General features: G+C 41.2%; 1 protein-coding gene across 1 annotated transcript in view; it reads left to right on the top strand.

The window, feature by feature from the left end:
* Positions 1-15,472, top strand: part of LOC101343621 (ankyrin-1) — a 112,692-nt gene that overhangs the window by 83,491 nt on the left and 13,729 nt on the right. Inside the window, exons 34-36 of the mRNA XM_023736696.1 lie at positions 449-523; positions 2,339-2,470; positions 3,779-3,925. Of these exons, the coding sequence (XP_023592464.1) occupies positions 449-523; positions 2,339-2,470; positions 3,779-3,925 (354 nt within the window). The remainder of the gene's footprint in view (positions 1-448; positions 524-2,338; positions 2,471-3,778; positions 3,926-15,472) is intronic.

The following is a 15,472-nucleotide window of genomic DNA, read 5'->3' as shown; positions in this document are numbered from 1 at the left end:
TCCCCTCCTGGCAAGGGTGCTAGGTCCCTGGGCAGTGCAAATAGTTTGAGCTCATCTACTAACCTAAAGGCTGGTAGTTCAAACCCACCCAGTGGCACTGCAAACGAAAGTCCTGATGATCTGCTTCCATAAAGATCACAGCCAAGAAAACCCTACAGAGCACAGTTCTACTCTGTATCACCTGGGTCAGCACGAATCAGAATCGACCCGATGGCAACAGGTTTTATCAAGGGCTCTGTCACTGATGTGGATTTACTCAGCCCACTATGGATACAGCATGTAGAACCTTTGACTGGGGTCCTATCTGGCCTTTACAGGTTTAGCAATCAATCCAGGGTACACTGAGGCTCATCGCATGACCTGGGCACCCACCAGCTGTCAATTCCTCATGCCTGTCAAGGCTGTGTCCTGCCGAGGCTACTAAATGAAATCTCCTGCTTCTCCCCAGGTTTCCTAGGTGGGATAGATCGAGCAGACATGAAAATGGCTGTTATATCAGAGCACCTTGGCCACAGCTGGACCGGTGAGTGTGGGAATTTGGGCTGTTAAAGTGCTTTGTCTGTTTCATGTATCCCCCTATACCCCCTCTTGCTTTAATGGGCCACTGGTGGAAGCATTTCTGACCCTCTCTTCACCCCTCTGTTGTGGATCTGATTTGTGATGGTCTCATATAGGTCTGCTACTCAAGCATGCCCTGGGTGCCAGTGGAAAGGAGATGCTCCCTCCCTCCTCGATTCTGTTTGGTTTTCCCTTGTAGGAGCGAATCATCAACTTTTGATATTCTAAGAGACCTTAGGGTTTATCTAGTCCATCTCATTTTGCACGTGGGAAAACGGAGATCCACCTAAGTAGACTGACCTTGATGTATAGCTGGTTAGTAACACAGCCCAGAGAAACAAGCACACAGACCAAAACAACATCCCCCGGCTGACTGTTCCCTACTCCCTCTACACTATACATTGCCTTGCCCCAAAGTCTGGCTTTGTGGAAGGAGAGGAGAGAAGAAAAGGGAAAGTCAAATTTTTTCATTAAAATCTTCAGCTATAACTGAAGTCTACCAGAAGTCCCATCAACAATGGGGATAGATCTTATTTGAAGGGAGGCAGATGGGCAAAATGAACTTAAAGATCAAAATGCTCACAATGCTTTTCTATTCAACTATTGGCCCTATAACTTAGTTCTCTCCTCCACCCCCTTTTTTAACTTTTTATATGAATGGATGCCCTCCACTGAGTCACCCTGCAGAGCACTTTAGACACATTCAGAAACCTTAGCAAGAACTTGCTGAAAGGCAGTGTGACACACACTCAGAAGTTCAGGAACAGTTCATTCTTTAAACCATAGCTATTGCTGCTTCTTAGGTGTCCCTGGGTGGTGTAGATGATTAACACACTCGACTGCTAACCAAAAGGTTGCTGGTTCAAGTCCACCCAAGGCAGCTTGGAAGAAAAATCTTTGAAAAATCGTTGACTTCTGAAAAGTCATTGAAAATAATGGAAAACCCTATGGGACACAGTACTATTCTGACATGCATGGAGTCATCACGAGATGGGATCAACTCAACGGCAACTGTTTATTGCCGCTTCTTGGTGTGTGTGTATGTGTGTGTTGTACACGCCTGTTCTGATTCTCCCTATTGCTTTCCCTCTGATCTTCCTCATCCTTGAAATTAGACTCTGATGCTGTTTTCCGTTCTAAAGCACCAGTGAGATATAACAATAAAAATAATGGGGAGTGGGGAGGGAAAGAGCTAACATTCCATGTTAGTACCTTGCATTTAGATGGTAATTTGTTATTTGCATTTTAAATGCAAATAATGCCTTTCCCCTGAGGAAATGTAAATACAGAAACACAGAGTTACCTAAATGTATTCCCGTTATAATTGATTCTTGGGGGAAAGGGAGTGACATCTTGTATAAACATGAGTATAAATGGGATAAACAGCACTGGAGTGGGAATTGGCAGACTCAGTTCACTCCTAGCTCTCATACTAACTTGTCCTGTGACCTTGGATAAATTGCTAACCTTGCTGAGGCTCAGTCTTATCATCTCATGTTTGATGGAATGGAGAGAAAGGCCATTCATTCATTCAACGACTATTTATTGAGCACCCCTGTCCCCACCCCATTTTCTGAGGATGCAAGGATGTCAGTGATTGCATTTCACCTAGTATTTCTTGGTAAGAAGAAACATCAAATCCAAAAGAGAACTGTTCTTGAACTGCCTGTACTCCCCTTCCAACAACCCCTACTCCACAACGGCTGGCTTATGAGCTTGAGCAGAGCTGGGTAGGATCTATGGCTTGGCTCACATCTGATACTTGGTTCTTTGCTTGCAGAGTTGGCCCGGGAGCTGCAGTTCAGTGAAGAAGACATCGACAGGATCCGCATAGAAAATCCCGACTCTTTGTTGGAACAGAGTGCAGCCTTGTTGAACTTCTGGGTCGCCCGTGAAGGACACGATGCAAACAGTCAGTACCCTGAAGCTAAGGAAAGCTTCTCTTTCCAAAGCGTGTGCTAGGACCTACTCTTTACCAGTGAAGTTCTTCCTTCTAATTCCATTTGTCATGTTGGCCTTTTGGGAATCAATCAATACGTCTCTCTTTCTCTCTCTCACACACACAGTCTTAGTTTCCTAGTGCTGTTGTAACAGAAGTATTGCTAGTGCGTAGCTTTAAAGAACAGAAATTTATTTTCTCACAATTCTGGAGGCCAGAAGTCCGAATTTAGAGTGTGGCTCTAGGGTGAGGTCCTTGTTTGTCTATCTCAGCTTCTGGTAGCTGACAATCCTTGGTTCTTTGGTGATCTTCATGTAGCATCTCTCTTACCCCATTTGTGTTTGTGTAGCTCTGTGTCTAGGCTGCTCTTTATATCACTTAGAAGTGATTAGGTTTAGGACACACCCTATACTGACATGGCCTCATTAACATAACAGAGAAAACCCTATTCCCAAATGGGATTAAATCCACAGGATCAGGATTCCAACACATATTTTTAGGAGACACAATTCAACCCATAACACACACACACTGTATGTACACACACCTCAGGGTCACTAGGTCTTCTAGCCAGTCCTACCAAGTTACCACACTCTTGGCCTCAATCTTTCTCCCATGGTTAGAATAAGATAAAAATTGCACCAGGACCCCTAGATTATATAACCCTAGATTATACAGGGTGTGTGACTCTCATCTTTGAAGTCTTCCCTTTGAATTTCTCAAATAAATGAATACAGTCTTCTCAGGATAGAGTATGGAACAGCCCAGTCCATCTGAAGCAATTCTCATTCTTACAGGGGCATCTTTTTCTCCGACCTGGAGGAAAGATTTGTCTCTCACTATCTTTTCAGCTCCTCCCCAACCAAACTCCCATACCCAAAAAACACTAAAAGGAAATTGAGTGTTTACATTTGCATCCCAAATCAACTGGCAAGGACCAAGCATTTCAGAAGGAAAGAATCCAATCCTTCTCACCCTTGTTTTCTTGAAGTACTCCTCTCAGATTACAGAAACAAGCTTTCCATGCTTTAAAATTGGCCATTGTTAGCCTTTGGAAAAAAAATCTGTTAAAGTGTTTAAAAAAAAAAAACTCCAAAGAGGCAGTTCATTTTGATTCTGACCAGAGAGGGGTTGCCTCCATCTTCTGAAAATATAAACCATCTCCTTTCTCACATCCTCCCCTCCTGGCCTAACTTTCAGAGCCCATTCAACATTCCCTTGCTGCCCTAGAATAATAAGAGTTCACTCCCCAAGTGCCTGTTCTTGTCTGCTCCCTGGCAGTGGAAACTCTCTACACAGCCCTGAGGAACATTGACCGGAGTGAGATTTTGAACATGTTGGAGGGCCCTGGCAGACAAGGCCACTATCTGAGACCAGAGCAGCGGTACACCATCCGGGACTACTCCTTGTCACCCGCTCAGATGAATGGTGAGTGTCTTCTGGAATGAGGTGAGATTAGAGCTGGGCCCTGCCTTCCAGGAGCCAGCACTTGAAGTCTCCCTTTACACGAGATTTTATCCCTTGAGGTTGTCTCTCCCGTTGGTGGGAGGTCTATCCGTACCTAACTCCCAGGTGAGCAGAGGTGAGTGAGGGAGGCAGGCTGTGCACGCCTGTGAAGGTTGGCGTCCTCGTCAGTGCCTCCTACCTCTGTAATCATGTGAGAGAGGCTCCCTGACGATCAGCGACCAGGCTGGGGTCCCAGTAGGGCCTGGTGTAGCAGGTAAGAGCTTGACCCTGGGGCAACAGGTTAGACTCTTGCCCCTGCGTGTCTATGAGCTCTCTGTATAGCTCTGAACAAGGTGTGGGTCCTCTTGAGGCTTCAGTGTCCCCATCTGAAAAATAAACAATCACAACCATGTAATATCTCACTTTAAACACCCAAAGACTGAGAAGAAAAAAGCTTGGGGATTCTTGCCCAAGGCCTGATGTAGATTAGGTGGATGGTGTTTAAAAAATCCTCTTGTGGCCACTTCTGTGAGGCTTAGAGGTTTACTTTTCTCTAAGTCCAGTCTCGTTTTCTCTCTCCCTTTTTTCTTTCCACCTCTTACCTCTCACTCTTTTTGTTGTGGTTCAGCATAATATGGAGCTTCCAGTGTGACCTGGCCCGAGGAGAAGAGGTCTAGGGAATCCTGACCTCTGCCCCCAGCCCCCTACTGCTGTTGCTTCTGGTTGAGGACAGCTCTCCTTAAAGCAGCAGTGGAAGTAGCCAGTCCCATGAAGGCACTGGGGCTTGGGTGCTTCCCACTCCCTCCCCTTCACCTGCTCCCTCTCCTGGTCCTCACTCTCTAACCAGTGGGTACAGACACAGAGCAGAGGTCTCACTTCAACATCAGTTCACTGTGGTGGGAAAAGCATGAGTCTGGGACTTAGGAGGCCTGGGTTCTAGTCCCGTCTTTCTGGCCAACTCCCTACGTGACTAAGTCGTCTCCTCTAAAATTAGGAGGTAGGATGAGATCCCCAAGATTCCTTACAGAGCTTGAAAGAAAGTACTTTAATTCTGTGAAACAACTTCCTCTGGGGCTTAATATGTCACCCTGGACAACTACATCATGATGTTATGCTCCCCAAGTTCCAGTTTTAACGGACTTTCCAGGCCATGCACACGTACACTGTTGTCCAGTGCACCTGACCACCAGCAGGCCAGAAGGAATGACAGTGGTGGGTTCTAGGTGGGACTGGGCATTGGACCTCTTTCTGCTGGGAGACTCCCAGCCAGGTGGAGTCTGTGCGTGCCGAGCCCCTCACACTTCTCTCTCTCCTGTGTCTTGTGTCTCCTGAAACATGCCATCCAGTGCCACTGGGTGCAGGGCTCATCTTATGTCAGTCATTTCCTGTCTCCTCGCTCTTCTACCTCTGACCTCATCTTGACCTCTAGTTTGCTCATTCTCTTACACTGCCTGTCTCCACTGTCTCCACCTCCGCCAGGTGTCAAGAGCCATCAGCCTCCAACAGATGCATGTCATGAAAGACTCCTAACCCTTTTCCCTCCACCCAGTCTCATGGCTGTGTCTGTGGGCATCCATGTATGTGCGTGTGTGTGCCCAGGGGTCTGTTGTTGTGCCTCCTTGTCCTGGTTGTACACTATGCACTGCTCACTCTTCAAATCTACCGTAAAGGGCTCCAAGACAGTGGTCCACCTCATAGACCCTCCCCTCAGGGCACCTGGCTTGAACATTTCAAGGAGTGCTAAGTAGGCCAACTCCCTTTCACAGTGGAGAAAAGGCCACGCAGTTGAGGAATGCTGCAAACTTTGGGAAACCCATGTAACAAGACATTTCTTCCCTATGTGATAATTGATCACTTTGTTGGGTTTTGTTTTATTTTGTTGTGGTGGTGGTGGTGGTTAAATATATATAACAACATTTGCCACTTCAACCAGTTTGGTTGGGTTTTTTAATGACTCCAGTGCTGTTTCAGTAAAGTCAAATTAGCAAGTTTTTATTGAGCCACGGTTATGTACCTATAGGACGTGCCATTAGAATTGCATGAGTATAAACAAGGTAGTTATGGACCTAGGCATTTGTGGAAGTCTTTCATTGAGCATAGGACTCACAGCTCCTGTCAGACCTAGAAACTGTAGTGCTTCAACAGTGTTATACATATCTCTGTAGGACTGTGTCTCAGTGTGCTTCAGGACGGGATGAGAAGTGCTCTGTTTTGGCTGGCCAGTTCATTCGACAAATTATTTTGACCACTGGCTACATGCTAGGCACTGTTCTAGGCATGGGAGATCAGAAAGTTCTCACACAGTCAAAAAAAACTCTGCCTTCTTGGACATGCTATTAGAATAGCCAGACAACAGCATAATATGTAGTTGAATTATGTAATGTGCTAACAGGTGATAGGAAGTGTGGCAAAACATAAAATTAGGTAAGGGGGATCAAGAGTGCTAGGATTGTGGGTATTAAATAGTGTGTGGTGCGAGTGGGTAGTGTTTGAGACTTGAAGGAGATGAGGGAGTGAGTCATGTCAATATCTAGAGAAAGAGCAATTCAGAGTACTGCCAGTACAATGGCCCTGAGGCAGGGGGCATGCCTGGCATGTTCACAGAACAGAGAGGCTGGAGCAGAGTACGGGAGTAGAAGAGGCATGAGAGGAAGTCAGAGGGGCAGCAGAAGGCAGCTCCTATAGATTATCAAAAAGACATTGATTTTTACTGGGAGTGTGATGGAAAGCCATAGGAGGGTTTTGAGCAAAAGAGTGACATGATCTAGCTTAAGTTTTCTAAGGATTCCTCTCCCTGATTTGTTGATTTGATACTGACACAAACTGAACACTTCTATACTTCCTGGCTTCTCTGTCCAACCTCATCAGCCCCTTCTGAGCCCCCTTCTCAGTCCAAGTATCCCGATAGACACAGGCTACACCCACACTGTGCACCCCACTGACAACCTAGAGCTGACACTCATAAATAGATGCCCAACTTGGTCCACTCTGCCTTTCTAGACCCCAGAATTGGCTTCTGTGTGTTTTCATGCCCTCTTCTGTGTCCCAGGAAGACCATCCCATGCCTGGGTGCCCTTCTGGTCTGGAAAGAAAGAGGCAGGAAAAATCAAAGATATAAGGGTGAAGAAATAGCATCCCCCTGCAGCATGTCTGGCTTTCTCCTGGGCAGGGTCATGTGATAACATGTCCTGGTGCCAGCCTAGCCCTTCTAGACTGATGGTCACAGTCATCACCTTGGCTCTTTTGTGCTGTACCTCATTTCTCTGCTTGTCAAAGCCTCGTTATTGAAGCCACAGGGACTAGGGGCAGTAATTTGTCGCTCTGAGTTCCTGTGGGTCTAAGAAAAGCAGTTGGTGTCAGGGAACTAGAAACCCTAGGTCTGTTTTCCTTCCCTTGTGACTCTTCTTGCCATATATACCTGGATTGGCCAGAGCAGAAGGGGATTTAAATCAAAAAGCCAGTTTGCTTCTCCTGCATGGGAGGGAGCTACTCTGGGGGCCTTGAAATAAACATGAAGAAAAAAATTGCCTATAAAGCAAAAAATATATATAGCATGTTCCCGAAAATAAAACAGAAGAGATTTCTCATATAAAAGATGGACATTGCATACCCATGCTATTTGGCTCCATTTGATTTGACAGATGAATTGGACACATATTAGTGTCTACTTGGAAATAAAATGTGTTTTATTTAAATCAACTCTCAATGAATAAGACTAGTGAAGTGTGTTTCCTGTCTGAGGCCAGGTTGTCTGTCCAACCCTTGTCCAGCTTGCTACTGACATTAAATAATAAAGGAAAGTCGTCACATGTGAATTAGCAGAGAGTCAGAGTGACAACCTGAGTTGAGGAGAGACCTGGCGAGGGAGATTAGCAAAGCTGTGAGAGGAGGAAGAACCCTTTGACTGTGCTCTTCCCCAAAGCAATATGTATAGTTGCCCTTTTACCTGATTTCCCCAAAATGGAATTCCAGGCTAGACTGAGGGACAGGCTAGTGAGCCAGGTATAGCAGGGCCTCATGGGACTAATAGATGGGGCACTAATGAAACTCAACCTAGTAGAGCTTATTATGGTCTGGTTCACCCCTAGCAGATGTTCCTCACAAGGATGTGTTTGGGCCTTAGTGAGCATTGCTCCAGTTTAATAGTAGCCCCCACCAGCACCAGGATTACGGTCACTTTCAGCCCCAGATCCAAGCTTGTGTGGGTGTGGATGGATGTGTGGGGTCCTCTGGAAACTTACAGGGAACATCCATGAATGCAGTCTAAATACTGTTACCAATATTTAGGAGCTCCAGGGTGAACATAAGCAAAGAAGTTCTGGCAGAGGGTGGGTATGTGCTCACTACATGGACACATTTTTATCTGGATGAAATGTCTTTAAAGTGAACACCATGGTAGTTATGAAGTGAAAAAGTCACAAAGGATACCCAAGAATGAGCCTCAGATCTTCTGTGGCCAACAGAGCTACATTCTCCTAGTCTTCTTCAAGTCTTACTGAGATTCCCAGGAGGGACAGAATTGTCATCTGGCCATATCAGAGGGGCTGGTCAAGATGCATGCAGGTCTTCCATTTCTGGCCAAGATGGGGGTAACATGGACTGGATATACCTTCTTGCTTGAAATGACAAAAAAATGAGCAAAATGTATGAAACAACAGTTTCAACGCATTGGGCACCAGACAGCAAAAAACAGGGAATCATGCAGAAGATTAGTGAACTGGACAGCATAGTAATATAAACTCTCCAAAATGAAACAAGAGAGAAAATAAAATAATAAAAAAGTATCTGTGAGCTATCGGACAATTTCAAGTGACCTGATATATGTGCAATTATAGTCCCGAAAGGATGAGGGGGCAGAAAAAGTGTTTGAAGAAATGATGGCCACATTTTTTTCTAAATTTGATGAAAACTGTAAATACACAGATCAAAGAATTACAATGAACCTCATGCACAGGAAACAAAACAACTACACCAAAGTGCATTATAAACAAACTGTTCGAAAGCAGTGATAAAGAGAAACTCTTAAAAGCAACCAGGGGTGGGTTGGGGAATATGTACAAAGGAATAAAGATAAGAATGACATCATATTTCTCATTAGAAACAATGCAAGTCCAAAGACAGTGGAATAACATTCTTAAAGCAGGCCACATCTTTAAAGAAGAATAGAGCAACATCTCTAATGTAACCTAGAATTCTATACCCAGCAAAAATAACATTCAAAAATAAAGACAACCATGGAAGATGTCCTAAAAATTAATTAGTTAAGATATTTTCAGACATTCAAAAGCTGAAAGAATGTATCACCAGGAGACCCATGTTACAGGCCATGTTTTTAAAAGGTTCTTTAGGCCAAAGGCAAATGATACCAGACAGAGCTATAGATCAACATGCAGGAATCAACAGGGCTAGAAATGTTAACTACAAGTACAAATATGTAAGATTTATTTTCTGATTATTGAAATATTTTTAAAAGATAATTGGATATTTAAACAAAAGTAATAGCAATGTAATACTGGGTTTACAACATATGTAAAAGTAAAATGTATGACACCAATAACACAAAAGTTGGGAGGGAGAAATGGAAGTATATTATTGTAAGGTTCTTATAGTGTATGCAAGTAGTATAATATCACCCAAGATAGAGTTAAATATTTATACTATAAACCCTAAAGCAACCACTAAAATAATAAAACATTGTTAAATATAAATGATCTAAATACCCTAATTAAAGGCAGAGACAGTCATACTGGCTACAAAATTAAGGCCTGACTATATGCTGCCTACAAAAAATGACTTCAAATATAAAGACACAAATAACTTAAAAGTAAAATGATTGGAAGAGATAAAAACCTGCTATCACTAATCAAAAGAAAGCTGAAGAGTCTATGTTAATATCAGACAAGTAGATTTCAGAACAAAGGGTATTACCAAAGATAAAAGAAGTAATTTCATAATGATTAATTGGTCAGTTCATCAGGAGAACATTGTTGTTGTTGTTAGGTGCCATCCAGTTGGTTCTGACTCATAGCAACCCTATGTACGATGGAACAAAATCCTGTCTGCTCCTGCACCAGCCTCATGGTGGTTGCAATGTTTGAACCCATTGTTGTAGCAGCTGTGTAAATCTATCTCATTGAGGGTCTTCTGCTTCTTCACTGTCTCTCTATTTTACCAAGCATGATGTCCTTCTCCAGGGACTCATCCCTCCTGATAACATGTCCAAAGTATGTGAGATGAAGTCTCCCCATCCTCACGTCTAAGGAGCATCCTGGTTGTACTTCTTCCGAGAGAGATTTATTCATTCTTCTGGCAGTCTGTGATGTATTCAATATTCCTCACCAACATAACAATCCTAAATGTAAACGTTTAGCATTATTACAGCACCTAATAATAGAACTTCAAAATACATGAAACTGAGAGAACGGCAAGGAGAAATAGACAAAAACACAGTTATAGTGGGAGATTTCAATACCCTTCTCTCGATAATTGATAGAACAACTAAAAGAATCACTAAGCATATAGAAGATTTGAACACTATCATCCAATTTGACCTAATTCGTGTTTATAGAACATTCCAGTAACAGCAGAATGCACATATACCACAATAGACCGTGTTCTAGATCATAAAACAAGTCTCAATAAATTTAAAAGAATCCAAGTCATATAAAGTATGTTCTCAGGTCACAATGTAATTAAATTAGAAACTAATAACAGATATATGGAAAATCCCAAATATTTGAAAACTAAATAACACCCTTCTAAATAACCCATGGATCAAAGGGGAAATTAGAAAGTATTTTTTTTCCTGAATGAAAATTAAAATGCAAGGTATCAAAATTTGTGGAATGCTACTAGCACAGTACTTAAGGAGAAATTTATAGCATTAAGTGTCTACATTAGAAAAGAAAAAGTTCTCAAGTCAATGACCTCAGCTTCCACCTTAAGAAATTAGAAAAGGAGAGAAAATTAAACCCAAAGTTTGTAGAAGAAATGAAATAATAAGAATTAGAGTGAAAATCAGGAGGCTAGGTGGTTCAAACAGTTTGTAATTGGCTACTAACCTAAAGGTTGGTGGCTCAAACCCACCCAGCAGTTCTGCAGAAGAAACACTGGTGAACTGCTTCCATAAAGATCACAGCCAAGAAAATCCTGTGGAGCAGTTTGACTCTGTAACATGGGGTCTCCATGAGTCAGGAGCCAACTTGATGGCAACTAACAACAGCAAAGTAGAAATCAAGGTCCCTAGGTGACACAATATTTGTGCCCAACTCCTGAACTAAAGGTTGGTGTTTCAAACCGATCCAGCGATACCATAGAAGAAAAGGTTTGGTGATTTGCTTCTGTTAAGATTACAACCAAGAAAAATCATGGAACAGTTCTACTCTGTAACACATGGGATCACCATGAGTTGGAATTGACTCAACAGCAACTAACAACAATAGAGTGGAAATCAATGACATTGAAAGCAGGAAAACACTGGAGAAAATCAATAAAATCGAAAGCTGGTTCTTTGAAAATATCAATAAAATTGATAAGCTTCCAGCCAGGCTGATCAGAAAAAAAAAAATTAAAAATTACCCATATCAGGAATAAGAGCTGTAACATCACTATGGATTCTACAGGTAGTAAAAAGATAATAAGGGAATATTATGACAATTTTCTGATAAATTAAAAAACATAGATGAAATTGACAAATTCTTTGAAAGACACAAACTCTCAAATCTTACTTAGGAAGAAAATATATCACCTGAATAGCCCTATATTTATTAAAGAAATTCAATTTGTTGTTAAAAAAATTCTTGAAAAGAAAACTCCAGGCCCAGATGGCTTCACTCGTGATTTCTACCAAATATTTAAAGAAGAAATAACTCATTTAGAAAACTGAAAAGGAGATACTACTTCTCAGCTATGAAACCAGGATTATCCTGACATAGAAAACAAAGACATTCCAAGAAAAGAAAGCTACAAATCAATATCCCTTATGAACATACATACAAAAAATATAAACTAAATTTTAGCAAATCAAATCCAACAATATCTAGAAATGATAATGTATCATGACTAAGTGGGGTTTATACAACAAATGCAAGAGTAACCACTCTTAACATTAACATTCTTAAAGCAATATAATTCACCACATAACAAACTAAAAGGAAAAAGCATGTAATCATTGCAATAGCTACAGAAAGAGTATTCAACAAATCCCAACCTTCCGTTCCTAGTAAAAACTCTCAGCAAAGTAGGAATATAAAGAAACTCACTCAACCTGATAAAGGGCATGTACAAAAAAATCTAAAGCTAACATCACATTTAATGGTGAAAGTCTGAATGGTTTCCCTCTAAATTCAGTAACAAGACAAGGATGTCTATTCTCACCACTTCTGTTCAACATTGCATTAGCGTTCCAGCCAGTACAATAAAGCAAGTAAGAGAAATGAAGGGCAACCAAATTGGAAAGAAAGAAGTAAAGCTGTCTCTACTCACAAATGACACGATCACCCATGTAGAAAATCCAATGGAACATATAAAAAAAAAGGGCTAATAAGTGAGTTTGGCAAGGTTACAGGATACAATTTCAATATATAAAAATCAACTTAATTTCTATATACTAGTAATGAATAATTGAAAGTTGAAATTAAAAAACAATACCATTTACAGTAGCATTGATAGAACTGAAATACTTGGAGATAATCTGACAAGAGGTGAAAAACTTATACATTGAAAACTACAAAACATTGCTGAGAGAAATTAAGGACCTAAATAAATGTAGACATATAATTTATTAATGGGTCAGAAGACTCAATATTGTTAAGATATCAATTCTTCTTAAAATGATCCATAGATTTGATGTAATCCCTATCAAAATCCCATCAGGCTTTTTTGTAGAAATCAACAAAATGATTTAAAATTCATATGGAAAGGAGCTAGAATAGTCTAAATAACTTTGAAAAAGAAGAACAAAGTTGGAGGGCTCACACTGACTTGAAGATTTATTACAAAGCTACAGTCATCAGTACAGTCTAGTACTGGCACACAGAGAGATAAACCGGTGGAACAGAACAGAGACTCCTGAGATAGACCCTTACTTATAAGGACAACTGATTTTCAACAAAGATACAGTCAATTCAGTGGAGAAAGGACAATCTTTCAACAAAGAATGCTAGAACATTGGATATTCATATGCAACAATGAACTTGGATTCATACCTCACATCATATGCAAATTTTAACTCCAAATAGATCATATATTAAATGTAAAACCTAAAGCTATAAAACTTCTGAGACCTTGGGAAAGGCAAAGATGTCTTAGATACATCAAAAACACAATCCATAAAAGAACAAATTAATGAATATACTTCATCAAAATTTAAAATGAAAAGGTATGCCACACAGTGGGAGGACATATTGGCAAATAATAATCTGATAAACGACTTTTATCCAGAATATATAAAGAATTTTTAACACTCAATAATAAGAAAACAACCCAATTTAAGAAATGGGCAAAAGATTTGAACAGAACCTTACCCCAGAAGATATACAGATAGCAAATGAGCACACGAAAAGGTACTCAGCCTTACTAGTCATTAAGGAAATGCAAATTAAAACTACAAGCAGATACTACTACACATCCATTAAAATGGCTAAAATTAAAAAGGCTAACCACACCAAGTGCTGATGAGGATTTAGAGGAACTGGAAGCTTCATACACTGATGGTGGGAATGCACAGTCACTTTGGAAAACACCTTGATAAAAAGATAAACATATACCTACAATATGATCCAGCCATTAAACTTCCAGGTATTTACCAAGAGAAAAGAAAACATATGCCCATACAGACGAGCAGCTTTATTTGTAATAATCCAAAACTGGAAGCAACCCAAATGTCCATTGGATGCACCAACTGTGTTATATCATACAGCTCAGCGGTAAGAAGAATAAACTACTAATACACGTAACAAGGTGGATGAAACTCAAAAATAATGAGGCTGAGTGAAAGAAGCCAGACAAAAAAAGAGAACATACTGTATGATTCCATTTATATAAAATTCTAGGAAATGCTAGTTAATGTATAGCGACAAAGGCAGATCGGTCATTGACTGGGAATGGGGCAGAATACAAGGGGCGCGGGGGAGAGATTACAGAGAAGAATAAGGAAACCTTTGCAAGGGGGGTCATGAATGTCCCCTATCTTCATTGTGGTGATGGTTTCATGGGTGCCTACATATGTTAGAACTTACCATTTAACTTATATTTATTGCGAGTCAATTACACCTCAATAAAGCTGTTTTAAAAGGAGATTAATGGTAAATTCTAGTGGAAGATCACTCTTACTAGCTGTATGACCTTAAGCAAGCTACTAAACCTCTAGTTTCCTAACCTATAAAACAGGAATATTACCTGCCTTATAAGGTTGTTGTGACAATTAGAAATGATAATATATTAAGCATGTTTTGTGCAAAGTAGGTGCTCAATAAATTATAGTAATAATAATATTTGCAAGAATAATAATCAGAAAAATGATAATCACTTGGCTCTAAAATATTCTGCTCACATGTATCTGGAGGGGTTTCTATGGAGGGTTTGAGGATCCTTGCCCCTGGTTTTCCAGTTCCTCAGAAAGTCACAGTTTTACATACAATGACTTGGACTTATTATCATGGTAAGATTCAACCCGCCGCCCATTTCTTCTACTCTCTTACCTCCTGCCAGTTCCTCCAAAGCGAAAAGGAGACTACTTCAATCTTTACCACCCACCACACAGCCTTACTCTCCAAACCACGCAACCACCTAATTGTCTCCCTCCTCCCCTACTTTTGGGTCGTGGAACCACTTTAGACTGGTAGAGATTGGTCAGGAAGAAAACTCTCCTGGGAAGATTGAGAGAGAGCATGTATGTCAAGCACATAGCTTGGCTCCTGGCACATTGGACACATGTAAATGTTAGCAGTTGTGATTATGCTCAGCATGGGTGAGGTCATTAGGTCTGGCTCTTGTGTCACCCTTATACAACTGAAGAGCTCCCCAGTGGTCACTGGGGTCAATGGATTCCTAATCCTGTTTTAGGCAAATGAGAGAAAAAAGGGAGACATCATCCCTGCCCTCAAAGAGTTTACAATTACATGAAACAATTGTTTCAATAAGTAATTGGGAAAAACTTCATGTGGAAGAACCTGTGTGTGTGTGTGTGTGTGTGTGTGTGTGTGTATTTCCCCTTTAGCACAGTGCCAGGTAATCAGACCTCAATTAATGTTTTTTGATTGAACAAGTGAGCGAGTGAGGATAAATGATAGGATTGTCAAAAGTAGAGAAGAGAGCATAAGGGAAGGCAGGTTTGGCAATAAGAAAAATACTCCTTGGCTAGAGCAAAGGCTTAGCCCCGGTATAGTTGGAAATATTATTGGATGCGGGATAGGGTTGGTTTGAATGGCAGAGTGAAGAGTTGGACGATGGCCCTCTCTGGAGGGCAGAAAGGTCCCAACAGACTCAGCAGTGGGTGCTGCCACCCATGCCCAGGGTCCATCTTTGGCT

This window comes from Trichechus manatus, unplaced genomic scaffold (genome assembly GCF_000243295.1).
Source record: "Trichechus manatus latirostris isolate Lorelei unplaced genomic scaffold, TriManLat1.0 scaffold00090, whole genome shotgun sequence".
Classification (NCBI taxonomy): Eukaryota; Metazoa; Chordata; class Mammalia; order Sirenia; family Trichechidae; genus Trichechus; species Trichechus manatus.
This window is presented reverse-complemented; position numbering and strand designations above follow the sequence as displayed.